This window comes from Trichoderma evansii, assembly GCF_050947405.1.
Source record: "Trichoderma evansii strain SZMC 28006 chromosome Unknown GGI43scaffold_39, whole genome shotgun sequence".
Classification (NCBI taxonomy): Eukaryota; Fungi; Ascomycota; class Sordariomycetes; order Hypocreales; family Hypocreaceae; genus Trichoderma; species Trichoderma evansii.
The window spans coordinates 1-26,580 of record NW_028145167.1 but is presented as its reverse complement, the minus strand read 5'-3'; the positions used below and the strand labels follow the sequence as shown (position 1 = coordinate 26,580).

Below are 26,580 nucleotides of genomic sequence, written 5' to 3'. Positions count from 1 at the left end.
ATATCCAGTTGAGCTTCGTGGTTTTTACGGCTCGTCAGGCTCGTGAGACGAGCTGGTCGAGCGTGTAAGTCCATGAGCTCGTATGGCTCGTAAGTCGAGCTCGTCGAGCTCACCCTGATTGGACCATCGGTCTTTCCTTAATCCGATGAGTCCTACCCTGTAGGCCCATTGTTGTGACCATAAGGATCGGGTCGTAACAGGTAGGATAATTAAATAAACTTAGAAAAATAATAAATTAATGTCTTTTAAAACATTATAATATTAAAATTATGCTGTATCTATTTTGTAGATTTATTTATTGATTTTTAAATTATGTAGGTTTTGGTGTGAGTTGGCGTAGCGTTCGCAGACTTTTGGCCATTAACTGTAATACATAGTAATTAGCTATATTAAAGCATTTTTATAGTATATATGCTATAATATAGTTCTTTCCTGCTAAGCGCTTATACTGTATGTATAACATGTGCTGTAATATAATTTATAATTTAAATTAGTAATAGTATTTCAGTTTTTCTATAATAATATTTAAATACTTTGCAAAGTTGTCTAGAAAAATGAATATTATATAAATACTGTCTAGAATTGAAGAAAATCTTGTGTTTTTGGATAATTATTTTATAATAGTTACTAACTTGATAATATGCCCCTTTATTTTACCAGAAGGGCTCTTTAATAATGCTTCATGAATTTGTATTAGCGTTAAGCCATATAAAAATCTCGCATGGTATCAAGAGATATATCTTGTAATTCCCTGTCTTCTAACACTTTTCCTTGTCTAGTGTCAATCAAAAAGCGTTTCGATCACAAATCTTACCTCGTCGTACGGTGCTGCCTCAACCCAATTTCAGCATCTTGTTGATCACCAGTATGCTCTCTATTGAAGCTCGCGCTGGCAGCTGCGACTGCTAGAGATATTACCCCTAACTTGCCACCGCCAAAATCTCCCCTAGCAGCCCGATGCGCGAGCTTTTCCTCATTGGTTCGATTGCCATGATCTCTTTCCGGGACAGCTTTATGCGTGAGACCGGCATACAAATAGAGGAGAACGACGATCATCTCTTCGATTCTTGCCATGAACAGCTCTATGAGGACAGATGATGTTGATCCTTCTGCTGTTGAATCTTGAAATTGTTTGTTGAAGATGAGAAGAAGTGAGTTAATTATGCGAATAAGTAAGAATGGTAATGACAGTGTTACGACAAACAACATTGTACTCTCACTGCGCCGTTTTGCTATGCAACGCGTAATATTGGCGCCTATTGTCAGTAGGGTGAGGAGAACCAGGACAACCAGGTACACAATTACTCCAGCTTTTACCGTATCTTGGTTCACAATGTCTGATGCAGTGTTTGCCGATGTTGCGCCAACAATGCAGAGGATGAGGGCAACAACAGCCGGTAGTTGAACAATTCTAGCAATAAACAAATTGAAGACAATGTTGTACGGCCGTTCAAGAAGATAATAGTATCTGCGAGCAATTAACTATCGAGACTTCACAATGAGAATAGTTGGGTTCATGCTAACACTCGAGAGAGAATTCCCAGTGTGGCCAGCAAGAGCGGCGATAGACCCAAGAAGCCAGCTATGGTAGCAACGGTCTCGGGAGTATCCGACGTGGCGGCTATCGTTGCAATCTGTGCAGAGCAACCAATCACACGGATGATGCTGAATATCGTGAGAAAGATCCAGCCCGAACTCCGCGCTAGTCCGTGTCGAAAAGATACAAATATGCTACAAATGAGTGTAACAACGTAGTAGACGAGCTCCCAAATGGCCAAGCCATCACTCAGCGTGACGTGAGCCATATCGGTGCGAATTTTCTGAGGTATGTAAACAGGAAAAAGAAATTGCTTAAGCCTGGGCGATTTGTACGAAAGCAATGTGCTTCATATAGCTGTAAGAAAGAACTAGATTGACTCTACGAAATCAGAAGACAGGGAAGTTTCCGAAATAGGCAATCGCTGAGTTTCGTCCATTCCCATCCAATCATCATCTTCCTCTTGCCCGTCTTACAAGGATTAAATGCGTAGCCATGAGACTTTGCTTAGCGCCGAAATGCCCACCCGCGATGGTTTAGCTCATACGTAATTGCAGCGTTAGGCATTGGGAAATTCGTCGCACCTCGTAGATAAATCTCCGAACAGGAGACACTTCGCATAGAGTACGCGTACGCACCGTAAACTGAGTCATTCCCTTTCCTCGTGGAAGTCTATTCGTCTCTGTTGTCCAGTTTCGGGTCTTTAATCCCATCTCCGTAAATGTAGGCCGGGCTCCGCGGATTACGGTTTCATTTCGGGATGCCTTACAAGACTGACTGTGTCTACAAGACTGACTATGTCTAGGGTTAATTGCTCATCAGTACTATCTCCGTATCCTAAGGAACAAACGCTGCATTATCATTCCTCTCATTGGTCAAAGCAACTTGGTTGATTTCCGTTGTTGGTTAAAAGCGCTCTTTCATCATATTATGCCGCTTCTGATATCATATAACATTGATGAATTGATCTATGGTTATAACCCTGTATAACTAGGCTATTTGAAGTGGCAAGCTTGTTAAACTGACCAACTCGCTATGCATATGAATTATCTGTAATTACATCATGATATATCTTGTAAATATCATTTATCCCTTCGTATCTTTCCTTAAGCTTAGCTCTATCTTGTCTATTGCTACTGTAGAAAGTGTTCCTTTATCTCTTGAGGTGTGTTTCCCAATACGCTAGTGCATCTGCACTAGCTCGTCTTACTATAAGCTGTCGTCAAAATCAGTAGCCGTCTTACATATTGTGCAAAGGTCAATGGCACTACATCACTTACCCATTTGAGGCCTCCTTCTAGATTGTCAATATCTTTACTCTTTCCCTTCTCCATTTTTTTCTGCGCTTTCTCCATTTTCTTTTGACTATCTCGGCTGGACATTCCTCTCCCCAGCAGGGCAATTGGATCATTGCGACCACTTTGCTGTAGAGGTGGTAAGACCTGTGAAATAGGTGCAATAAGGTCACCGTAGCATGCTAATCTTTCCCTTGGCGATACATTGATGGAATATGGTCGTACACTGCCTTGCGAGATGCCAACTTCAGCATCAATATCAGTTGAACGACCAATGCTAAATTATGTTAGCATAGTAAGTGACAAAAATTGACTGACAATCTAGCATAAATACTTACCATAGCTCAAGACAATTTGGTAGAAAAAGATTCTTGTTGGCATTCAACAAGGCGGAAGAGAGCTGGGATGCGTGGCCGGCTGCCGCACCGAGTCCAACACCAATTTGGCCAATTGTGAGGCCGATTCCGGCAGCGCCAGGCCTGTAAGGCAACGCATTAGCCTCGGCAAGTTAGGTATTGGAGGAGGGCTACGAATACTTACAGGAACCAACCTGCGATGTTTGCACCTTTCTGGAAGATCTGATTCTCTGGACTGGGAACGATGGCAATATTGATTGAATCCAAAACTTGCATAAAGTCTTCCATTGTGACATTGTAGCGGCTTAGCTCCTGGCTGTACCCACGAAGAAAAGGTTGTCCATCTCCATAAGCAATCTGTGGCAAGGCCAATGGGCGGAAAATGGCACCTCGCGACCCTCTGTCGTCGGTGTAATATTCACTGGCATATGGCTGTCGATTATAAGGCTGCATTTGGTACCCTCGTCCATCACCAGTATTAGTCTCATAGCCAGGAGAGGGCTGTGAGATCTGGCTGTCATAACCATTTCGTATGCGTTGCATACCATTAGGAGAATATCCACCCATTGAAGAACGGTAATTGCTATTTGGATATTGTTCAGCCTGACAGTGATCGGCATATTGGTCGAGGGATTGGCTGCCAAAATTATTTCCATCTGATAAGCGTCTACGATTCTGTTTGCGGTTCGCATAATCCTCGTATCTTTGGTAATCAGATGACGGCTGATTCCGAGTTGATAAAGACGGTCGACAGCCATTGCGATTGTTATCATTCGTAAAGGGCAGTCTAGGCTTGCCAGAAAGGCCATTGTTCAGCTGATTGGCTCCAAGGGCCGAGCCGATAGCATGGCGTATTAATCCCATACTGATAAGAACAGTCCTACTGAGTTTCAACAAAAGTAATCAGTATTTCCTAGAAAGATGGCGACTTTTTGTAGGGAACCTACTGAGATTCAACAAAGTATGATATTATCTCTTGGAAGAATCGTCATGTTTATATAGGATGAATTTGGGAACATTCAAATGCATACGCGCATCAATGGTACATCTATCAGGTATAAATCAGACTCAAAATTTCGTCTCTGCGCCACAGCCACTGGGCTGCTGACTGCAGTTTTGTATCGGGCTATCAGTTCGACGCTAACATCAAGACTAGGCAGAACCATACAGCTCAAATTTTAGACTACCGCAAATTACAAGCATAGGCTCGTGAATTATATCCTCATCGAGTGTTTATAGATCTCTCAGTCAATAAGAGCCCCTTACAAAAGACTGTTGAAATATGTTTGCATTAAAAAAAGGATAATTATCTTAAGATTATACAATCTCCAATACGATTATAACGTATAACTACATTATATTAGTACAAAACAATGATTGATATAAGGATAGTTTTGAGCATCCATGTTTAAGTAAGTGGAATTTAGAAAAGTGGAATTTAGCTTATTAAAGGTTAGTGTACCTGAAAACGAAACTAAATGACAAGTATTTAAAAGTATACACTATAAAAATATAACACCCACCTATTATAATATGACACTTATTTATTAGTTATAATATAATTAAATATTATAAGCAGGTAGGCCTATTATATTATAGTAAATAAATAAGGTTAATTAAAATTATAATAACAAGCCTTATTGTATGTTATAATTAATAAGTGCTGTATTATAGCAATTAGGCGCCGTAATATAGCAGATAAGCACCGTAGTATAGCGAATAAGCGCTGTATTATAGTTGATAAGCGCTGTATTGTAGTCAATATAGAGGTTAATATAATAACATACAAAAGTTGCATTCCTTTAGCATAAAAGCACTGGAGGACTTATACATTGACTACAGCGGTGAAAATATTCTAGGGAAGTAATATTGTACTTTTGAAGTCTCACATTGTGCTTATATTCTTTGTGGAAGTACGGCTAAAGGCGGCTTTCACCGCTCTTTGCCTTTGGGAGCGCAAGAACTTCTTTCGCCTGAAGATAGCGAGCACGCGATGGGATAAGAACGTGCCTTGGCAACAATATTTTTGGTGAACAAATATTTGAAGAGTATATGAGTCCAGTCTAGCCTCCCATGTAGTATGGAGTAGATCAGTTGAGATCACTCGATACTCACCGAGTGAAATCTGCTCACTGCCGTAGAAAGGCACCTAACCGTTTCTATGATATTGTCCCAATTCTGCTGCTCCAATCCCGAACCCGCTTCGCTCTTCATTCTCAATGCCACTTTCATCTTCAGCTCGAACGGTCATAGTTCCCACTTCTTAAGGTTGTTCGAACGATGATATTTCAACACCAACTCTACTGCGTGCCCCGCCCCTAGTTGCCTCCCAGAGCCGAATCAGTCTGTCCAGAAATTGGATCTACTTCATCTGGTCTATGTTGTAAGGTATAGGAGTTCATACTGGAGTTTGAGTCGTGATCAAAAAGAAGATAATCTGCAGCGTCGGAACCCTGCATAGGATTTGGATCATGCCGGCAAATAACTTCCGGGCGTCCCTTTGGATTCTGCGATTACAGTTATTAGAAATCTCTATATTTTCTGATTCCAATCAAGAGTTCCATTATCGCAAAGTTACATGCATTTATATAGTAATTTCTCGTCCTTGGTTGTCGGGTCTGTTACAATGACTGGAAGGCTTTTAGTGGGGAAGAACAATGTGTAGCTTGAGCCTACCCTGCGGACGGCGCATTAAAAAGAAAATCAAAGATCCTCGGAACCTATGCAGTCAATCATGCGCCTGGAAATCCAATTCTAGAAAAAGATCCGAACGCATTTACTGAAAGATATTTGAATTCGCTCAAGGTCCAGCCTTTCAAGGGTGCATCAAGCCTTAAACCAGGTGGATAGGAGAGAGAAGATATTCTATAATAGGTACTAGCGTTGAAGGCTTTTAGAGTAAAATATTTTCAAGATCATAAAAATCTTTTGCAAATGGTACTAAGGATTGGTCTTGACGAAGCCTCGATATTGCTAATTTAGACCCGTCATTCAATTTCTGGCAAGCAGAAAGAACACCAGCTTGCATAAAATCATTATTTGTGTCCACAGCCTGTTTCTCGAATACTACTAATGCTTCTTCTATAAGCTGTGAGTCGTCTTCAACCTGATCATCTCGAAGATGCTCTCCCACGGTCAGGTTGTTCGCGATAAGGATTATAAGTGCAGCTTGGTAACTGCAAATAATGCTGCTAAGATACTGTGTCAGCCGTATTTTTTACGTTATGAGCATTCGCTCCTAATACTTGGGCGACTTACGGTAATGTCGATAATTCACCATGACTGACGAATTGGTAAAGTCCCATGCATGACCTTGCAGCCCGAACTATGCTGGGCCAATTAGTCGGCAGCAGCTTCATATTCAGCTTTGCATGTGACCCCAACATGGATGGAAGGGTTATAGGGTCGCTTTGTACAATTCCGTCACAGTAAGTTATTAGACGCTCTATCCAACTTGAATTGCGAATCTGCAATCGATTTGCAGTAAATAAACATAGGAAATACGCAAGATATAAGGGTGTAAATTGGCTCAGAACATTACCTGACGCACAAGTAGAAAGATCTTCAATACGAAAGCCTTCCGGAACAATATTGCGCCATTCTTCGAGTAAGTGCGTCAGCCTTTCTACGGCGGCTTCTTGCTGGTCACCAGAAAGTTTCCGCGCACGAACCGAGTATGTAAGGTCGTACATCTGCCCTTGAATACGAGCTAACTGAATTCGGAGATGGAATATGTTTGCAGTCTGAGATGGATTGTCAGGCAGGGATAAAACACCAGCAGAATCGCCTTTCAAGGTTGCTGAAATAGTGTCAACCTCCATGTCGTGGTCTTGGAGCCCGTAGGGTTCAACTGTTCGCATGGATATGTCCCTATCCAGTATGTACGTAATCCATAGTAATCTTTCTTTCTGAGCCGCCAGATCAGTATTTGCATCATTGAGCCCCTCCTGGAGATGGAGTTTAAGCCGATGCGCCAGTTTAACCGCCGTCCCGATCAGGACACAAGAGGGCTGCGGTCGTGGGGTGCCAAGAAAAAGAATCACAAGTGCCAAGATGACCTGTAATCCTTGTAAATCTTCATCTCGAATAACGAGATGGTTTAGAACTGATTGGGCGTTCTTGATGCATTCCGAGGAAACCTGGTCATCGCTGGTTGGTGCACCAGATGGCGTCTGCTGCAGGCTCAAAGCCAGGACAACGTTTATTGATGCCCATGCCGCTTCATCTCGCTCATTAGGAAATCGGTACCAATTGTCCAACATTTTCATAAATGTGAGTTGATGGAATAGGGGCATGGCCTGATTGTAGTCTGAAAAATACTTATCTACCAACGCAGACACTAGATCCCGCGGTGGCAAAGAGAAATGGTGACTGTTTTCGATTGGTGACAACGTTGTTGCGAGTTTTTCCGAATCGCCCGCAAGGGTCAATACTGGAGATCTGAGCTCTCCCATCAACGTGTGTTGAGGCACTGAATTATTGCGAAGGGAGCGTTCGATAGACGCTAAGCGACTTTCAATATCAGCGAAGCGACGATTTTGTGAGCTCATTCTTGTCCACGTCAGTACCATTGAAAATATTATCTATTTACGAATACTCACACATCTTGTATCTTCCGAATAGGTGCTTTTACATGAAGTCCTGGAGTCCATGTGCATGAGATGCCGTGTAAGACACAGGCAGAGCATTTGGGAACATTGGCGTCACATCGAATCTTCCGACGACAACATGCATCGCAAGCCTAAGGATAAACGTAAGGAGCTACTTTAACCCTAATTATCAGCTTTATCAGATTTACCTTTCTCCTACCAAGGCTCTTCTGCACTCTCGTCTCACCCATATCGATTCTCGGACGTGGGAAAGGGTGCGAATGCCGTAAGTGGTTTTGCCGCTTTGAGCAAGTCACTGAAATGGGGAAATGTATCAACGTCGAAAGTAGTTAGCTTCAGAGCTGTTCCTAGAGAAATATTGGAAATCTAAGAAAAAGAAAAAAGGATTAGGCACGTTGAAGAGAAGGACTCCTGCGACGGAACTGGGCGGAGTCCCGTGCGGACTTGATCATGTCATCAAGAACTCCGAGCGGAGTTCCGGCAAATTGGTGTTACATAAGATAGATGTACACTACGGGTTGCGTATCATTCCATAGGTATGATAGTGTACTATCACGTGGCGTATGTACATGTTCGACCTGCGAGCTTCCTTACATTGCGACGCCAGCCAGACCAACTGTGAGCAGCCGCGAATCACGAATCTCCTCAGCCCGTCGCAGCAGTTCAGGAACATCCCAATTAGCCCATGCAAATTTTCCTTTCAAGAATTTTGCCTCAGCTGACGCCAACCACACGCAGAAATGAGCCGGCAACTCAACTACTCATGAAACTATTAGATTAATGGCATAGAAAAGGATAACATTAGAAAGTAGAAGACTTTATTCTGCTACCTACCTTCGTCCTGGCCTTGTACATTAGAGTCAGGCCCAGCAATTTCTGTCGCAATGACCCCTGGTTGGACACTGACGACATGTAACTCTGGGTTCTCTACTGCAAAATGCTCAACCATTTTAAGCTGTGCCGTCTTGCTTGCCGCATACGCCGGCATGCCAGGCATTGGCTGTATATGGGCAAGGTTGGTTGATATATTGAGCAGTATCGGATCCGGCCCGGCGAGAGGAATGAATGCCTGAATAGCATTGAGAGATGTAAGGACATTCATCTCAAAGGCTCGCATGAATATTGCCGTATCATATTTTGCCACTAGCTCCAGAGGTGGGAGCGAGCCTGCGTTGTTAACAAAAATGTCCACCTTGCCTACTGCGCTTGTAATGCTCGCAAGCGCGTTTTCGACTTGCACACGATCTGTAAGATCCACTCTTCTGTAAAGGACTTGAGTGTCAGATTGAGCTGCAGCCGAAATCGCAGTGACACTGCTTTTAAGTCGATCCAGCCGCCTTCCTAAGATGGAGACACTGTTGGCTCCGGCTTGTGCGAATGCGATGGCAACGGCTTTACCAATACCTGTGCCTCCTCCTGTAACAATCACGTTCTTCCCAATAGCTGAAAGATCACCACGACTTGGGGAGATATCGGGATATGGTTTTGTATGCCACTCTTTGGTGAAAGAAATCCATTTTGGAATCGCTAGGTTGTCGGTATTATCCATAACCAATGTCCCGTGCCCAATAGGTCACAAAAACAGATAAGAAGATAGTAGAAAAATAAAAGGGAAGAATATAATGTGCGTGAAATTGTTCCAAATGCATTCTTGAAAAGTCTAAGAACTATTTATACGAAGGCATCCCACTGCTCGGATAACAATTACGGTTAAGCGTATATGGGGTGTGTTATACCCCAGCTAACGTCTTGTGCCCAAAATTCCAACGGAGTCCGTTAAGAAAAGTATTTTTAATTTTTCCCTACCGTGTAAAACACTGATCAGATCCAGTGTTAGTAATGGAGAAAGGGGATGAATTGTCAGAGATTTCACACGGAGTCCGGCGAAGGAGGTGAAGGGGCTGATGTTTGTCAACTCGGAAATACGGAGCCCAGTCTGACTAACAGGGTATATTAAGAGCCGCTGTGAATAATACTTGGTCATATAATAAACTAGTACACTGTTGTAGATTGCTTGTGATCTATATAAGCCATTCACAGATACCATATTTTGCGTCACTTTCATCAATAATATGCTTTCATCATTCACAGTACTTAATAAGCATCTAACTCTGCCACTTGCAACAATTCAGGCTACGAAAGATGATGGCTAAGCAAACAACTGCTAAAGACCAGCAACCGAGTCTAACGACTCACGTTGAGCGAGTGGCAATTGTGGGGGTGCGTTTAAATCGGCCACCAAGCGTTCTTGCCCATATATTAATGACTAGCAGGCAGCCGGCCAATTGGGGCGGCACATGACCCAGGAAATCCTCAAGACTAATAGACATACCATCACGGCACTTACCCGCAAGGGAGGTTCTCACAAGTTTCCTGAAGGTGTTAAAGTCACTTTTGTGGACTATGATGACGAAGAATCCCTTGTTTCCGCGTTGAAAGGCCACGAGTTTCTCATAATCACATTAGCTTACTCAGCGGGAAATGAAATTCACAACAAGATTGTGCAGGCCGCAGCAAAGGCCAAAATACCGCACCTCATGCCCAACATCTATACAGCAGATGTTGTGTTGAACAATAAAGCCATCGGCGATGAAACTGGAATGGGACCAGCCTTTAGGCCACTTTTGTCCGAAATTGAGCGCCACGGCTTGGCATGGACTGTCTTAGTGACGGGTTTGTGGTACGAATTTAGTCTGGCATGCCCACCTGACTGGTTTGGTTTCGACATCAACAAGAGAGAAATCACCATATTTGATGATGGACAGGCTCGAATCAACACTACGACATGGTCACAATGTGGGCGTGCTGTCGCATCATTTCTGGGATTGAAGAAGAGCTCAGATAATGACAATGACTCAACTCCGACACTGCAGCAATTCCAGAACAGGGCTATTTATGTGTCGAGTTTCCTGATTAATCAACGCGAGATGCTGGACAGTGTTGAGCGCGTTACAGGCACGGCAGATGCTGACTGGAATATCCGGTATGAGAGTACGGCCAAGCGTATTATAGATGGCAGGGCTGCGTTGGCTGTGGGTGATTCCAAGGGTCTAGCCAAGGCTTATTATTCTCGCATCTTCTCTCCTGGTAGTCCTGCAGTATACCAGAAGAAGCTTCATAATGGCTTGCTTGGTCTACCGGACGAGAACTTGGATGATGCAACAATCGTAGGAGTGAATATGGCAAAGAGGGGATATACTCCCTTTTAAGGTGTATAACAAACTTCATTCTTCAGTTCAACAAATTGGGCAACGCAATGTATCAATAAGGCAAGGATTAGCAAGTTACGGTGAATATACTTCGTAGTACATAGTTCATTACAGGGGCTTGAGGGGGTAAAACACACTAGGTGGCTTGTTCGGTGCTAGTTTTAACCCTAAACTGTTTTAAGATACGTATCCTAATCTGGACAAATCTTATATGCATACAAATAATTCCTAATTTGGAATTTAGATATTTCCCAATGATAATATTCAGAGTATCCCCGAAGTAGATATCTTTTTTTTTTTGAAAAAAAAATTGAAATTTAACAGTGTGGCGATATAATAGTAAAGCTTTATTCTTGCAAATGAAATTGTTGTAAATAGGGGCACCCACATAGGAAGTATCAGTACCTAGGTGTGCAGGGGTCGTCCCAGCTATAGTGTATAAGTAGGGCAGCTATATCATATTATAATAACACAAGGCTAAGCCAATTGAACTTATATTTCCCACAGAAATGAAATGTAATAAGTAGGTGTACTTCTCTGAAATTCCCGTATATGGTTGAGGGATTAAATATATGCCGAAATCTATCTAGACATATTATTACAAATAAGGCAATCGGATTGGCTACGGAGAGATTGCGCAGAGTTTCTTAATAATTATTTCCTCACTCAGTGATTATATTGTCATTACTCCACATAGCGAAGGGAAAAAGAGCGAGGGGTAAAATACGTTCCGCTGAAAAAAATATTGCTAAGTTGTAACGCTAGCTTTGGAATATTATATTGAGTATGACTCGGTGATTTATTTTTTTTTTTTTGTGGTCCTAATGCTCCAATTTGGAACGTCTGGCATATATTGTTTCTAACACTTTGCAAAATATCAGTAAGGAGATGCATACAGTAATATAAGATAAAGCTTTTAAAACTTCACAAAAGGTATAAACAGAGGCCTTTTACTTTCCTATATTTATCTTTGGCAAGAAGGCGCTGCATTATCCTCGAAAGTGGCCATGTGGAGCGAAGAAACCAGTCTCATTGAATTTAGTAAATTGTTAGTATAATGCTACAGGTGGGGTTCCTTTGCGATTCTTGCAGTCTAAATATAAGGACGGCTTTATCCGGTATCCAAGAATTCAGATTTAGTATCCAAAAATAGCAGGGCTTGTATAAAAAAGTATATATACTTTAGAGCACTTATCCACTAAGTTATTATATTAAATTATAATATTTATTTAATAAGTAAATTAAAATTAGTAAGTAAATTAAGGATATTATAAAATTACAGTGCTTATTATTTAAAGTATAATATATGTTATTAAAAATTAATATTATATAAAAAGTAAGTTAAATATAAAAAGTATATATATTTTATAAAACTTGTAGTTTTACTTGTATTGGCTGTAAGCAGTAAAAATTCTACTTTTTTAAATATTAAATCTGAATTCTTGGATACCGGATAAAGCGTCCCTAAATATATTGCTTGTTCTATTTTTATTCAATGCATTTTCTTTCATTCAAACTATCTCACAATTTAAAGAGGTGGACTATCTTGATCTATGCCTATATATCCTTAGTTACATTATCCGCCCGCAATAGAATATCCTAGCAAGCATTCTGTAATCACACGTCATCTTTTAGCCTCCCATAGATATATTCTATTTTGATACATCCGATTTGTATATTTTTCGTTGGACAAAAAATGCTTCGAGATCGCAACGAAAGTGTAGCTATCGAATGCTAACACCAGTATGACCCAGGAGGTGGGGGCGTGTATCTCCTATTGGCATTTCTCTTTACCTGTGAAGTGGCGGTAGGGATGAATAGGCCTCTTCTAACATCCTCAGCTCTCAAATAAGGAACGATCCCGCGTATCAGAAATACCTGGATCCTTGAATTAAGGTCACGATTACTGTCAGATACCCTTTCGCATCGATACGATGAATATTTCGAACATACCGATCAGACGCGAGCAAAGCAATCAATCACAAAACTATGAGGCAGTATTTACGAACAATATGGCTATTGGGGATATTTCACCTAGCACAAATGAGCCGGAAAATGTTTCTTCAATTAAAAAAGCCAGCGTGGTCAACGCAACGTAAGAGGGTATACCGGCGTGGCGTTCGAAGGCTCTTGGGTTTTACATCTGTGTATGTATATTAATAAATGGTAAGTACTCTATCATATCTATCGTAGCCATCAATGCATCTAGCTGCAAAAGAAACCAGGACGAAATAGGGTAATAGTTATGTGGCTTTTACTGACATTCATCGGCTCCTAATCTAGGATACGATGTGAGCAATGTCGCCAACATTCAAGCACCGTTGTATAATGCTTTTGGTCACATCGAGACATTACCCTGGGTCGCACTGAGCTATTCTCTCATTTATACGGCTTCCGCACCGCTCGTTACACGCCTTCTGAATCTAGGCGACATCCGCATCACGACATCTTTCTTCTTCGCTCTATTTATCGCGTCTTGTACAGTATCGAGCTCCGCAAAAGCATAGCCGTAGTTGCCGTTGGACGACCATTGACAGGACTAGCTAATACTGGGGTATATCAAATGTGCGTGTGGGCACTGTACTGCCATTTCATCCAAGAAAACCGCATATATATAAGACTGACAACGAGTGGGAATTTAAATTTAATATCTCTATTTTACAGTCCCGCAGAAGCATCTCGTATAGGCGGGATGGTTGGCATGAGCTGGGCGATTGGACTTGTTATCGGTCCCTTTGTTGGAGGTGGTTTTGCTGACAATCAAAGGCTTACCTGGCGATGGGTATGCTGCCTATATTCAATCATCATCACCCTGAGAGAGGCATATATTAACTGAGTAGCAGGCATTCTATATTGTCACTCCATTTTTAGGTGTCTCAATGTTCGCGGCAGTTATTTTGCTGCCGAACTATAACCCTAGTCGCGGCTTATCACTACAACAATCCATCCACGGGATTGACTGGTTGGGAGGCCTCCTACATCTCGCTATAGTAATTCTCTTTGCTCTAGTTAGCGTCCACTCAGGCTCCAGTTGGGACTGGAACTCTGGTCACACGATTGCCATTTGGGTGATTATTGGTATCTTCCTCATTACCTATTTCATACAACAGTATTCTTCATTTTTGACTACTCCAATGCGTCGAGCATTCCCAGTCGCGGGATTTAATGCACCGAGCAGCAGGTCTCCTTGCGCTTGCCGCTATTTGCATCAGTACTTGCTATGCAGTTTCGCTGTACTACCTCCCGCTCTTTTTTGCTTTCACTCGTAATGCTACCACGATTGAGGCAGCTGTACATATTATACCCTTTATTGGTGTTTTCATTGTGGCAGTTATGCTCTCTGGCGTTCTCATGCCGAAGATTGGGTACTATGCCCCCTTTCACATTATTGCCGGCGCTGTCATGGTAATTGGGGGCTCATTAATGACACAAATAACTCCTATAACCCATGACGGCGCTAATATGGGATACCAGGCCCTTCTAGGCGTTGCCGTGGGCTTGGTATTCGCCAACAGCTACAGCGTCGCTAACGCTTCTTTGCACGATCCTGACGGAAGGCTTGCGAGTGCTGCTCTCTTCAACATTGCTTCTATGGGTGGTATCTCGTTGGCATTGGTCATAGCCAGCTGCATTTACCAGAACATTGGGTTTCGAAATCTCCAAGTTGCGCTGAAACCCTTTGGATTTGAGGATCAGGATATCCGCCAAGCGCTGTCCGGCTTGGCGTCACCTGTCTTGCGGCCTGATGACACGACTTTGCGGGATGTCGTAGTTCATATTGTCACGAAGGTTATCGCTCGTTTATTTTACATTGTGGTGGGAGCGGGCGTTATATGCCTTCTTCTTGGTCTTTGCATGCCATGGGGGAAACTTGATTTCAAGAGACCACAGGAAGTGTCTGTAATTATGCCACCGTTGAGAGTAGTACGAAGGAGCCCCAAGATGAAAAGTACTCACCTACGACTCAATGACTAAAGAGTTAATCCATTTTTATATTAAAACCATATGATCATTGAATTTAAAGTTAATTTAAACTAATAACTAGTAATCCGAAAAAGAAATATTCGAGACCAGTAAGTGCTGTTTGTTGAATTGTGAATGTTACTTGACAACCCTTGTGCTTCAATCAGGGACATCTTCATAAATTGTAATGGCTGTCATAACCCCAAGACATATTTGGGTTTTTTAGTGGACGCAAGCTGTTCATTTTTTACGCAAAGTGTAACGATAGAAATAGTGGATATAAATATGTCATTTTCGAAATATAGCTTCTTGTATAAAATTATAATGAGATGGGTATCAGTATTTACGACATACAGTACAGTGCTTAGTATGTTTTATCTTCTATTTATTACTTCCATCTCTGCATTGTCTGATAAACCGATGAATGAGGTAGTGCTGTACATTGCAATCTGTTGCAAGTAATTTGAGTGCTTACTTTCCTTTGTAATGCTAGTCTCAATTATTTTCCTTGTTAGCCAAGCTATCTCACGGCTATACCTGACGATGCCTAACCACTGTTGCTGACTACTAGGGACACGGTCTATAGCGCGGTCCCATATTGGCTCCCATCTATCCAGTGCACTTGATATAATAGATATATCCATTGCATATAATGAGGAAGCGTGATAATTAAAGACAATTGGTTGCAAGGCTTCAAAGAAGAACGTCAGCTGTATTTTTTTATCCATTTTTAGTCAAACATCACTCACCCATAATGATAATATAGAGATGCTGAGTACTAAGCTCATCATAAGCTGCCATCATGGCACTTGTCCAATCTTTGCTTAATAGATTTGCTACTAAGGCTTTTAGGCAAGGGATATGTGATAATAGATTTTCAGGTCCCACTAGCTCCCCGAAGCTGGACATAGAATCAGCATCCCAAAGACCGTCGTTACATGGAAGTGAGCTTGACATCTCTGCAAGTGACATCAGGGGCGGATGATTGCAATATACTGTCAATAACGAGTCAATAATAAAGGTCCAAGTCACCAGTCTGATACACGATTCTCGGTATATGAAGGTATGCCATTCCATGCCAGGCCCCGAAAGCTCATGCCTGGTTTCTGTCAAACCAATTCTTCTCAGAGCGCCGATTAGCAATGGGTGTCGATTCGTGATGACTCGTCGACGCAAACTAATATCGTTCATGTTGATATGGAGGCAGTTCATAAGAAATGCAGCTTAGCAGAGTTGAAGAACTTCATGGGGGTGGGTCGCAGAGTTCTCCACATCAGTGAACTTCTTTATGTAGCTGAAGATATATTTGTCTGCTATTATCTGCATAGCTCTTGTAGTAGACACACAGCCAGAAGTCTCATTTCGGCGATAAGAATATGTATCCCCAGTCAGCATTATGGCTAATAGTAATGGCAAGACTGCTTGTTCTGGATTGAACGTCGGCCAATGCACGATGGGCGATTGGTGGTAGTATTGTCTTCGAGAGTATGCAGCTATGAGAGCTGAACAATTGGCGCTGGTTAAGAATTCATTGGGAGAAGCAATATCAAGGACGCAATGGAGATGTGGTTTATTGGCGACAAATTCCTGCAAATCGGCGGCGAGTTGTATCATCTGATCGGCAAGACCAAAATTTGGAGTCTCTACTGGAGCCTGCGCTGGAAATAGCGTGTCTAGTGGAATACCGCTGCAACTGCCGCCATATTCCACGATCTGATCAGGGCTCAAGTCTATCAATCCTAATAGCAAGAGCCTTGGATCTATAGTATCATCCACCAAATTTGCCAGTGATTTATTTCGCTGTTCATGAGGCTCTGTCTTTGGTTCTTGGTGTGGTACTTGTATTGAATCTTTCTCCGGCTGTTCAACAATCATGTCGCTCAGAGAAACAATCCCCGGATCCGTCCAATTGAGGATAGCAGACAGATTTAGGCGCCCTTTTTTAGAAGCATCGCGTGTTTCGTTTAGTCGTGAGCTAGACCACTGGTGTGTGGGATTTGTACACAGGTGCCTGTAAGTACAAGTCAAATTTCGTGCGGCGCAACGACTGCATGGGGTCTTTGCGTCACAAGAGACCTTTACCCGTGAGCATCTATCGCACGCGCGTAATTTCCTACCACGTTTAGCATCTGGCGGTAAAGGGCGATTTTTTCTGAATCGGCAGGTTCGGGTATGACGCCGAGCACCGTCGGCTCTGGTAAAGGTCCGCTGGCAGAAGGGACATGCAGCATGATTTCCAATGTCTTGTGCAAATGGAAGATGGCAAACGGCGCATTGGGATCTGCTTATAGATAACATTTTGCACCGCTGGAGATTTGAAAAGGATGCAAGGATAAATGAGTGAATTTTCCGACACTGAAAACTACGAGGACTATACAATATTAGTCGTACTCTCTACTCCGTAATAGTGATACCAATAATGCTGTTGCTCCACTTTTCTGAACCTGCGTCTAATTCCCGACGCCGCCGCAAGAAGCCATCCAGTTATATATTACACTTAAGAGAGCATAGCGAATAATAGAACCTTGGAACTACATTATCTCTTACAGTGTCCCTCTTGATCAGTTGTCTTTAAATGTAAAATTTGTTTTCAGCACTCACATGGCCCTGCTTACAATGTCTCGTGAGCATACGTACTTGGCCCTGCCGCTTGATAATAAACTTACAACTAATAATGCTGTGTCACGTAGCTTTTCGCCGTTCCCTTTTTACACGCAGCATACCGATAAGAACTCTCGGAGCGTCTGAAATCCCATCGAGCCGATTTATCCTGTTTGCACGAAAACAATACGTTACACCTCTCAAGAAGAATATCTCTACCACTCGAGCCGTATCACAAGAGCTCCAATCAAACAGGCTGATGGACTATGCCTTGTAAGTGCACCGATTCATCAACAAATCGATAGAAAGTGTTAAGCTTATCAACGTATTGCTACGAATAAAGAACAACGATTGATCAAATTGTTGCATGGTCGCGCAATGGCTCGTTGTGGCCACTCAGCTTCGGTCTAGCATGCTGCAGTATAGAGATGATGCATGCCTCGATGCCACGATATGACCAGGACCGCCTAGGTATTATCTTTCGCGCGTCTCCTCGCCAGGCCGACGTTATGATCGTTGCCGGAACACTTACAAATAAAACGGCTCCAGCTCTTAGACAATGTTATGATCAAATGCCAGACCCAAAGTGGGTGATTAGCATGGGGTCTTGTGCAAACAGTGGAGGATACTACCATTACAGCTATAGTGTTGTGAGGGGCGTGGATAGAGTCGTTCCTGTGGACATATATGTTCCAGGTTGCCCCCCTACTGCTGAGGCGCTACTTTATGGAATTTTCCAACTGCAAAACAAGATTCGGAGAACAAAAACCGCCAGAATGTGGTATCGTAGATAACCCTGCCAAATTGAACTCCTTTTCTCAAGATGAAACACTAGATTCTAGTAGAACACTAACATGTATGAGTTTAGTTCGCAAGACTAAGAGGAAATTTACAAGGCTAGACATATTTAGCCTGGAAGGCCTGTTTTGTAGTGACTTTAGATGCATATAGCTGTTATATTAATCCACTTTTATAAACCTGATTTGCCGCGCGTGCAAGTGTGAACGAATATATTTTGACGGCAATTATAGCAATATATTAACTTACATTGTTAGGGTGCGGCGAAATGAGAATATTCTCTCATACATAATCATGGAGATATGATGAAACACATAATATATATTTCTTTTATACACTATAACTGCATTTTCGGCGTGGAGTTGTATCTTGAACTTTATTGCTGTTAAATGTTCTAGGCGATCTAGTTTCACTTGATCCTGATTTGGCAAAATGAGATGGAGACTTTCTACAGCCAGAACCGGCTGGAAGACGGATTCAGCAAAGCAGACTGGTGAGGTTGAGAATTTTATGGCTATAATCCCAGTGGGCCAATGCTAATCCTAAAGTAGTGAGAGATCAGTAGTTGAATTCGCGAGTCACTCTAACATAAAAGACAGAATTTATACCTGCATCAAGCAACAACTCATGTAGCGGCTGACGCCTAAGACATGAAAGATATGTCAAAGTTGATAATTAGCATTCGCAATTCTAGAATTTAAGGGAAGGTCTAGCTGATTTCCCATTAGGCGCAATCTACTTCCAAATTATAGACATTGACTCAACGCTATCCCAGTATAGAAAGGCGTATATATAGTTCCCGAGTATTGTACATATAATTTTGTAATTTTCTATGAAATGAAATAAATATAGAATATGACCATTATAATATTCAAAACAACTATTTACAATACTATAAATAGCTTTATATATCAGTTAGTGTTAGTGTCAAAGGGTAAAATAGAGTTAACGCTTAGTGTTAATTGTATATAGGTATTTAATAAGTAAATGTGGCTTTCCCATAATGTTTTAATACATCCCGTTTATAAGATAGAAATTACACCGGGTTATATAATTGATAGGCCCACGTTATTTAAATTCCGGCATCGGCGTCTGGCTTACGCTATTAGAGTACTGGATTGCGGGCTGTTTTTGTGGTATGAATCCTGAGAGTAGCTGCCTACTCCCCACTTTTATAGCCGAACAGTTGCCTAATCAATGCAAATCCACTCTTATAGCCGAGTGGCATAGGCTTGATGCTAAGCTTGATGCTAATTGCAAACTATGTGCCCACTTCCAGGCTCCTCTTGCGCAGCATCCTGCTTCATTACTTTGCTATATCTAAGGGACCTTCCTGATAATGGGATAGTGCTATAACTTATAACGATGTTACATAATTTTAGGACATCCACTACAGATTACGAGCTGACCTAAGCGCTTAAACTCGCTTTTTCTGCCAGGAGAAAAAGTGCTACCATTCGTCTATTATTCAACAGGGTTTTCTATGTATAAAAGCTGCGATTATTTTCTCAAAATAATTTTTTTTTTTTTGGCATTTTCCAATATTTAGCACAAGCAATAACCCTTCACTCTTTCTGAATTGCAATACCCAGTTCTACCTTGTTCTGTTGAATCTCAACATGGGTAACTTCGGATACATCGCGTTTATTGGCATGATTGCCAGCCTCGCCCATCCTGTCCTTGCAACTTATTTGTCTGGTAAAGGAAGTCAAATCAATTTTTATAAAGATACCAAGTGTACGCAATACATCGGAGAAGCAGAGTGCTGGTGGAACAAAGCACCACATATCGGGCTGCAGTATGATGGAGGTGGCCCTGGCGACTGTTTCCAGCTCAATATGCCTGGTAATTCCCAGTCTATTAATATAGCTGGTATGTGGACGAGTGGTGGAGGCGCAGACGGTGGTGGCTGCACCTTTTATGATGGTTACAACTGCGATGGCACCAGCCAAGTCTGGGCTACGTATGGCAGCGGCTCAGGAACATGCTTGAAAGCAAGAGGAAATGCTGGTTATCTGTGGAAGAGCGCATGGTGTGCGGCTGGTCTCTAAAGCTAGAAAGTTACGTTACGATATCATTAAGGATAAAGAGGGCGCAAACAAATTCATGGTCTTCGCTGGATCAACACTCATGTACCTTTAAATGAGGGAAGGCACATGTGAATAATGTAACACCCTATCCATCATCGCTGCACCATGCTTCATCTCGTGGATCTCAATTATCGCATCTGTTTAATAAATAGCGCTCCTCCGCAGAATCTCGACTGACGGGCAGCATGGTCCATCAGACCCTCGAGAACAAAGGACTTTCTCTGGAGGTCGCGGAACAGATTATGAACCTATGTGATAACTGGTTAATGGAGCATTGCAGAAGAAAAATGGTACTGTCATAAAATACAGGAAGAGCTTGGGTGTGTGTATTTTGCGAGATGCTGTTTGGAATTATACGACTACGAGCGAATCCGCTTTGTGCGGGTTCATTTTGGACACTTCGTGGAGGGACAGGTTATGGTTACATAACTTGAATAGGACATTTGACAGAAGCAAATGTGATAGATTAGTTAATTCTCCTACCGGAATAAGGGCCATTCAAGTTGTAAAGCTATGCACTTTACCCTATTTTAACTTCTCAGCTATAATAGATGCCAGAAATAAATAATCTGTCTGTAAAGAGAATTAGATTTATATTCTATATTTTGTTCTATATTTAGTCTATTTCAAGAATATTGTCTATATAAACTCGGTCGCATACTCTTTTCAAGGCCCACGGCAAAAGAAAAAAAATGATAGTTTGTTTACCCTGTCCTTTCGTTCCACTGCAAGTTATACTATAGCTTTATGTTGAATAATATAATAGAGTTACCATGTCTGCTATATTTCTCTGCCAATCCTGCACATATTCTCTTATATACCTGTACTCCCTAAAATATTTTGTGGAAGAAATATTACATACAAACTTATTGCTACACAAGAGTGCTAAATCTTGAAGCTTATATTATTACCAGTTCGGCAAATGCATTTGGCCTCCCGAGCATTAGCACCAACAAGCTAATATTTGTAGATACAACTACTACTACTCCGTACTAGTAGTAGTCATTACTAGGGGAGGGGAGTTAAACTATTTCAAGTTACCCATGCCATCGGAAGCCCTAGTTGGAAAGCTCCTTTGAGCGCTAGGTATTACGCCTACCAAGAATCAAAATATTGAAGCAGCAGCTACCTATCGTCAAAGCTATTGCAGCTATAAAGGCCGCCAACTTTCCTTCCAATCTTCCTAGTAATTAAATTTCAGCAACCCACATTCTCCAATTGTATAGTTACTTGATATTCACTCCAAGGCTTTGTTACCATATCTTCCGGCCAGTGTCTCTGTGGTGCTATCCAAGTCCATATTATTGGAAATCCAGTTGTAGTAGTAGGTAGCATGAAAAGGCATCTACATCATCTCTGGACGCTAATTTTCTTAGGGTCAATGCTTCTGCCTCGACTGTCGAAAAACTTTTGGCATTAAGCACGCTCTCAATTGGTTCGTCTCGTCAGCGCAATTGATGCTCACAGGTAAATTTTTCTCCCTATATCAAAAAAAAAAAAAGAAAAAATACCTCACTAAATACAGCGCACAGGAAACCCCAAAACTTACGTGGCGACGAGTAGAAGTGGCCAAACCGTAACCAACTATTTCTACTCTAATTGTGGAGTGACGTTATACCGGGAAGGCGAAGTGATGCCTAGGGCCTTGTTTGTGAAAGTAGGAATTATAGATGACGCAGAAAAGGTCAACAGAATGGCCCCTCACAGGGAAATATTTGAGCAACACCGTCCGGACTGGGTGACTATGGTAGAAGGGGCTTCACAGAAGGAAGCGATGGTGTAGCAAGCCATTGGTTTGACTTCTTCCCTGTGTTCGGCGCCCCGGGGTCTCGAGTCGGGCTAGGAATTATGCTAGAGTTGTATAATCAATTTTAATTTTATAGTACAAATATCACTCCAGCTCCCATCAACAATCCAAGCTCGCGGCACAATATAATATAATAATACCCTTAGTAGCCGTTGTCAAGTACATACGCAATGATGCAAAGCTTTGGCAGAGCACAGTTTAGGAACAGGGCGTTGCCGCATCCTCAAGTCCACTGGCCAGTGTGCATAGTCCGAACCCCGTCGCAACACCGAGCGAGCGCAACATGCACCGTATAGATGTCTGAGTTTCAGGTGAGGCAAGACGAGATTGAAGGAGCGCCATCTTGGGCCACAACATGCAAAATGCCCGATATGCTAAGCCATCCACAGCTTTAGGAGTCTCAATCACATCCTCAAATACCTCTGATATATCATCATGGAAGGCCAACCAATTAGACTCATCGAATGTAGTCTCATCCGGTGCGACAAGCCGCACAGAATCATTTCGTAGTGGTATTCCTTCCGAAGACCCAAGCAAACTCAGGATATTCTCGACGGCGTGCAACTTCACAGTCAGATAGAGTGTGCGAGCAATCGGTAGGTCCATCTTAGTGGCCACTGAAATCAGGCGATTGAACACAGTAAAAGGAGAGGTCGGCAATGAATTGAGACTCTGGGCCGTAGATAAAAGCTCGTCAGCAATGTCAAAACCGCGGGCCACATATTCAGCGTGATCTATAGGGCTGGTACTGCAGATTGGTATTGACACTTGGTCAACCAGGGTTTTGAAGTCCACCGCCTTTCGAAGTACTGGTTTCAGAAGAGGACCTTTTGCCAACTGTGACTCGAAAAAGAGCAATGCAGACCATAATGGAACCGAGCCGGGAGACGAGAGAAATTACTCCATTAGCTGCATCTACAGTAAGTTTGAGACGCGTGACACACTTCGACTAGAAAACGAGACTGCTTATAGCGATGTGATTAAAGAATACTAATCTACTTTGATCAATATATGTATGTATTTGGTTATTAGCTCTGTATCGAAGAAGAACCAACCCGCCTCTTGAGTGTGGATGGCAGCTGCTCTCGGTATTTGGACTCCAAATTGGGGATTGTTCTGCAGCTACAGTCTAAAAGTTATTAGCTTACTACTATTGATATAACTAAGAACTGGATGCGGAGACAAACTTCGAATAGGCCCAAAACAAACAAAGAAACGAGAACTGTCTCATCTTCCATAGCGACAGAGTTTTAAACTATGCCTGCTAATAATATAAATGAATTGTAGTTAAGTTAATTGTACATATACACAAATATAATAACACATATCCCGTTATTCCACACTAGGTCACCGTATAACTGTCATTAATATACTAACAAACTGTACTAGAGTTCATTAAAAATTTATATAAGTTTAATTATCTTTTCGGCAAAGACGTCCATCAGCCTCCTGATACCAAAAGTTTGACCTTATGCATGTCACGCAGTAGAATAAGTCATTGGGGTCGTACTTCTGCTTAATCGCTTCAAGCGTTGGTCTCATCACACCGTAAAAATTTACCAGAAAATTCGGATCCTTATAGTTCGCTTCATTGATATAGGTTCCGGTGTCAGGTGCTAGCGATTCCAATGCGGCGCCTTTAACGTAAGTGATGTCATCCTGTGCCGCTTTGACTTCCGAGTAAGGAGTAGTGTCCGGCCAGTTGCGAGCCACAAGGTTGTTTACCAACGACTCGCGCCAGACCGGATTGACGGCAGTATTAGGAACGTCCAAGGCCACAGCACCGCCGCCGTTGATACCCACCACGGTAAACGCATTCTGGCCAGGGAGACCTGCAGTGATATTGACCATTTGTCGTATCGCAGTGCTATTAATGAGCTGTGTATTCCGCAGAAATCGAGAGCTCATGATTATACTCTGCCCAACGTTCATGCTGTTGGCATGAACGTCGTGGAAATAAGTGAAATAATCGGGAAACGCAATATATTCCGCCGTCACGTTCATACCCTTGGAATTGAATGGTGTTAATTTAGCTACCACTGGTGCCATGCTTTCCTGTACACCATCGACGCTCCGATTGAAGCCACCAAAGGCAGACTCTAGCCTTCTGACTTTCGGAGCCAAGAGTGTGTCACCGTCCCAGGCCGCCCAGCCAGCGTAACCACCGAGGTTTGCCTCTAGGATCGTAGGTGTAGTTTCATACCAAGTCGCCACGGCATCCAAGAAAGTAGCTAGATCATCATTTCCATCCTGGGGAACGATGGTAAGAATAGCTGCGGTCACGGGCATCTCCGGGTATGCTTTAACGGTTGCATTAACGACAACGCCATAGGTGCCACCGCCTCCTCCCCTAAGTGCCTGGAACAAGTCGCTATTCGAACACGCATTCGCCGTTACGACATCTCCATTTGCGAGAACAACTGTATATTCAAGGACTTGGTCCGTAGCGATGCCGAATTCGCGCATAGAAGCCGAGTGGCCTCCGCCTTGCAAGTATCCACCAACCGCGCCAACACCAGTGCAGGTTCCGCCCACGACGATCACGTTTTGTTCGTGCGCAAATTGATACACTTCTGTCCAAGTGTATGCTCCTCCAATTGTAATCGCGCTGCCGGCCCAAAGAGCTGCCCCGGTAGATTCTATACCCTCAGGTTCCTGTGGCGAGCACTGGCTAGTTGACAGATATGAGTTGTGGAAAGTGAGACCCTGGCGCAGGTTATGTGTCCAAATCTCTAGACTAGCATAACCTGTTGACCGACCCAGGAAATCGTGGCCAGTCTGCTTGATAGCAACGCGCATATTATGTTGTGCTGCGAACTTGAGCGCAAGAGAAATGTCATTTGCGTTTGTCACATTGACGGCGTAGTAAGGAGAGTCTCCTAGCGAGCAACTAGAGGTATTGCCACCAGGGATATCACAATTGAAAGTGTAAGGGTAGTCATAGCCAGTTGGAAACTGAGCATGGAATAGCGAGCTGTTCCAGTTGGTCTCGATATTGGCGCACTGAGCCGGGTCGTTCAGGGGTCCTGGGTAGCATGGAGCGGCTACGGGAAAGTTCTGAATAAGCTTTCCTGGAAGTGATGCGTTGAAAGAAGCCAGTGCTGTCTCAGAGGGCCAGCAGGTTGTGTCACCTGGGATCTGTATATTTGTTAGCAAACCGATCAAAGTTGATCTCCTCCATGAACTTGTGATTTACTTACACATTTACATGTATCCGCATACACGACACCCGACAGGCTAGCAAGGACTGCCGTAACGAACAATTTCCAAACGACCATTCTTAACGGCAAATGTTGGCTTGCTTGATAATGGAAAGGATGAGTTAAGAGCGTGGGACAAAAAGATAAAATCTCGACCATTTTATATTCTTTCTGGAGAAGCGGACGCTCCTGCATAGACTATCCATGCTTTCTCCCAATTCAGCTCTTTTTCAAAAGGCAACCCGGGCACACCTCAAAATTACTCGGTATACCACCCTTTCCAGAAAGGCTGCACCATTGGATCTATTCCGTATCGTTGGACTTACCCAGGTGCCTAGCCAAGTTCTAAACCAACTCCAGTTGATCCACTACTTATACATAACATCCAGTCTTAATGCGCTATTTTCTTACATTTATCAAACACAGGTTAGTACGGATTACAAGGGTTTTATTTTTATATATTCTATGGTCCCTTTCCTAAATGGTTGAACTATTCAGCAACAACTCGGTCCTATTAGATCTCAATTATAGGCAGCTTCTACCATTTGGAAGAACTTTGGCATTTGACGGAAACATCATACCCCTGCAACCTCCGCTTAGGGTTAGATCAAAGGCAAAGATCAGGATTGAGGACATCCTGACAAAATACTTGTTGCGTCCGTTACCGCAAATTTCTTCCTTGAATGGTTTTCTTTTCCCTTCTTCGCGAAAAACTAACAAAGAATGAAGCCAATAGTATAATGCTGATAGACTCCATAGTTACCTGCGTAACAACGTGTTCTTTGTCCTCGATCTCCCTTTTCTTATCCTGGAAGTTCCTCCAATCGTATTCAGAGAGCACTACCTACTGAAAATATTGTAATGAAATTCTGGATTCAGTTTTGAGTCGAAAAAACGCTTGCCAAAATCTTACACTTGTGTAATAGGAGACATAATTATTATAGTTTGGTATCACTCGCGTTGTTAGAGTAAGTATCTCGGTAAATCAGGAAGTTTAAAGGGACTATGACTGTTGTAGGCAGGGTTGCCACATTAATCAGTAATCTTTCGTCATTCGTTTCGTTACTACGATTAATTTCGTATTTCGTTAACGAAAGACGAAAATAAATAGTTT

The 26,580-nt window shown here is 42.5% G+C and overlaps 10 protein-coding genes across 10 annotated transcripts; 4 read left to right on the top strand and 6 right to left on the bottom strand.

Annotated features, from left to right (window-relative positions):
- Positions 1-810: 810 nt before the first annotated feature.
- GGI43DRAFT_431968 (uncharacterized protein) lies at positions 811-1,805 on the bottom strand (the record flags this gene model as incomplete). The annotated part of the gene is made up of 2 exons (XM_083209500.1): positions 811-1,468; positions 1,525-1,805. 2 exons carry the CDS (start codon positions 1,803-1,805, stop codon positions 811-813), a joined length of 939 nt encoding a protein of 312 aa, XP_083055273.1.
- An 885-nt stretch (positions 1,806-2,690) lies between these two features.
- GGI43DRAFT_431967 (uncharacterized protein) lies at positions 2,691-4,052 on the bottom strand (the record flags this gene model as incomplete). The annotated part of the gene is made up of 4 exons (XM_083209499.1): positions 2,691-2,753; positions 2,818-3,109; positions 3,171-3,311; positions 3,373-4,052. The coding sequence occupies 4 exons, from the start codon at positions 4,050-4,052 to the stop codon at positions 2,691-2,693; spliced, it is 1,176 nt and encodes a 391-aa protein (XP_083055272.1).
- A 1,979-nt stretch (positions 4,053-6,031) lies between these two features.
- On the bottom strand, positions 6,032-8,271 carry GGI43DRAFT_418716 (transcription factor domain-containing protein). Its single transcript, XM_083207578.1, has 4 exons — positions 7,987-8,271; positions 7,790-7,929; positions 6,447-7,739; positions 6,032-6,379 (listed from the first exon to the last, which is right to left on the bottom strand). The coding sequence occupies exons 1-4, from the start codon at positions 8,026-8,028 to the stop codon at positions 6,082-6,084; spliced, it is 1,773 nt and encodes a 590-aa protein (XP_083055271.1). The 5' UTR covers positions 8,029-8,271; the 3' UTR covers positions 6,032-6,081.
- Positions 8,272-9,940: 1,669 nt separating this feature from the next.
- Positions 9,941-11,088, top strand: GGI43DRAFT_431957 (uncharacterized protein; the record flags this gene model as incomplete). The annotated part of the gene is made up of 2 exons (XM_083209498.1): positions 9,941-10,018; positions 10,072-11,088. 2 exons carry the CDS (start codon positions 9,941-9,943, stop codon positions 11,005-11,007), a joined length of 1,014 nt encoding a protein of 337 aa, XP_083055270.1. The 3' UTR covers positions 11,008-11,088.
- Positions 11,089-12,720: 1,632 nt separating this feature from the next.
- GGI43DRAFT_431953 (major facilitator superfamily transporter) lies at positions 12,721-15,084 on the top strand (the record flags this gene model as incomplete). Its single annotated transcript, XM_083209497.1, has 7 exons — positions 12,721-13,102; positions 13,291-13,485; positions 13,515-13,572; positions 13,639-13,789; positions 13,851-14,145; positions 14,186-14,903; positions 15,066-15,084. Exons 1-7 carry the CDS (start codon positions 12,997-12,999, stop codon positions 15,082-15,084), a joined length of 1,542 nt encoding a protein of 513 aa, XP_083055269.1. The 5' UTR covers positions 12,721-12,996.
- A 217-nt stretch (positions 15,085-15,301) lies between these two features.
- GGI43DRAFT_431951 (uncharacterized protein) lies at positions 15,302-16,845 on the bottom strand (the record flags this gene model as incomplete). Its single annotated transcript, XM_083209496.1, has 3 exons — positions 15,302-15,661; positions 15,720-16,193; positions 16,317-16,845. The coding sequence occupies 3 exons, from the start codon at positions 16,843-16,845 to the stop codon at positions 15,345-15,347; spliced, it is 1,320 nt and encodes a 439-aa protein (XP_083055268.1). The 3' UTR covers positions 15,302-15,344.
- A 354-nt stretch (positions 16,846-17,199) lies between these two features.
- On the top strand, positions 17,200-18,365 carry GGI43DRAFT_426497 (NuoB/complex I 20 kDa subunit family protein; the record flags this gene model as incomplete). Its single annotated transcript, XM_083208658.1, has 2 exons — positions 17,200-17,216; positions 17,915-18,365. The coding sequence occupies 2 exons, from the start codon at positions 17,200-17,202 to the stop codon at positions 18,363-18,365; spliced, it is 468 nt and encodes a 155-aa protein (XP_083055267.1).
- Positions 18,366-19,637: 1,272 nt separating this feature from the next.
- GGI43DRAFT_418710 (uncharacterized protein) lies at positions 19,638-21,005 on the top strand. Its single transcript, XM_083207577.1, has one exon. It carries the CDS (start codon positions 19,989-19,991, stop codon positions 20,418-20,420), a length of 432 nt encoding a protein of 143 aa, XP_083055266.1. The 5' UTR covers positions 19,638-19,988; the 3' UTR covers positions 20,421-21,005.
- A 1,459-nt stretch (positions 21,006-22,464) lies between these two features.
- Positions 22,465-22,872, bottom strand: GGI43DRAFT_388803 (uncharacterized protein; the record flags this gene model as incomplete). Its single annotated transcript, XM_083204113.1, has 1 exon — positions 22,465-22,872. The coding sequence occupies one exon, from the start codon at positions 22,870-22,872 to the stop codon at positions 22,465-22,467; it is 408 nt and encodes a 135-aa protein (XP_083055265.1).
- An 807-nt stretch (positions 22,873-23,679) lies between these two features.
- GGI43DRAFT_431947 (uncharacterized protein) lies at positions 23,680-25,544 on the bottom strand (the record flags this gene model as incomplete). Its single annotated transcript, XM_083209495.1, has 2 exons — positions 23,680-25,404; positions 25,467-25,544. The coding sequence occupies 2 exons, from the start codon at positions 25,542-25,544 to the stop codon at positions 23,680-23,682; spliced, it is 1,803 nt and encodes a 600-aa protein (XP_083055264.1).
- Positions 25,545-26,580: the final 1,036 nt, after the last annotated feature.

What these genes read in the sequence shown, in the direction of transcription:
- GGI43DRAFT_418716 (XM_083207578.1), bottom strand. Translation starts at nt 8,028, where the DNA reads ATGGGTGAGACGAGAGTGCAGAAGAGCCTTGGTAGGAGAAAG. An exon ending in AGAGCCTTGGTAGGAGAAAG is followed by an intron (nt 7,930 to 7,986) that starts GTAAATCTGATA and finishes GTTTATCCTTAG; the next exon opens with GCTTGCGATGCATGTTGTCG. An exon ending in GGTGAATTATCGACATTACC is followed by an intron (nt 6,380 to 6,446) that starts GTAAGTCGCCCA and finishes ACAGTATCTTAG; the next exon opens with CAGCATTATTTGCAGTTACC.
- GGI43DRAFT_418710 (XM_083207577.1), top strand. Translation starts at nt 19,989, where the DNA reads ATGGGTAACTTCGGATACATCGCGTTTATTGGCATGATTGCCAGCCTC.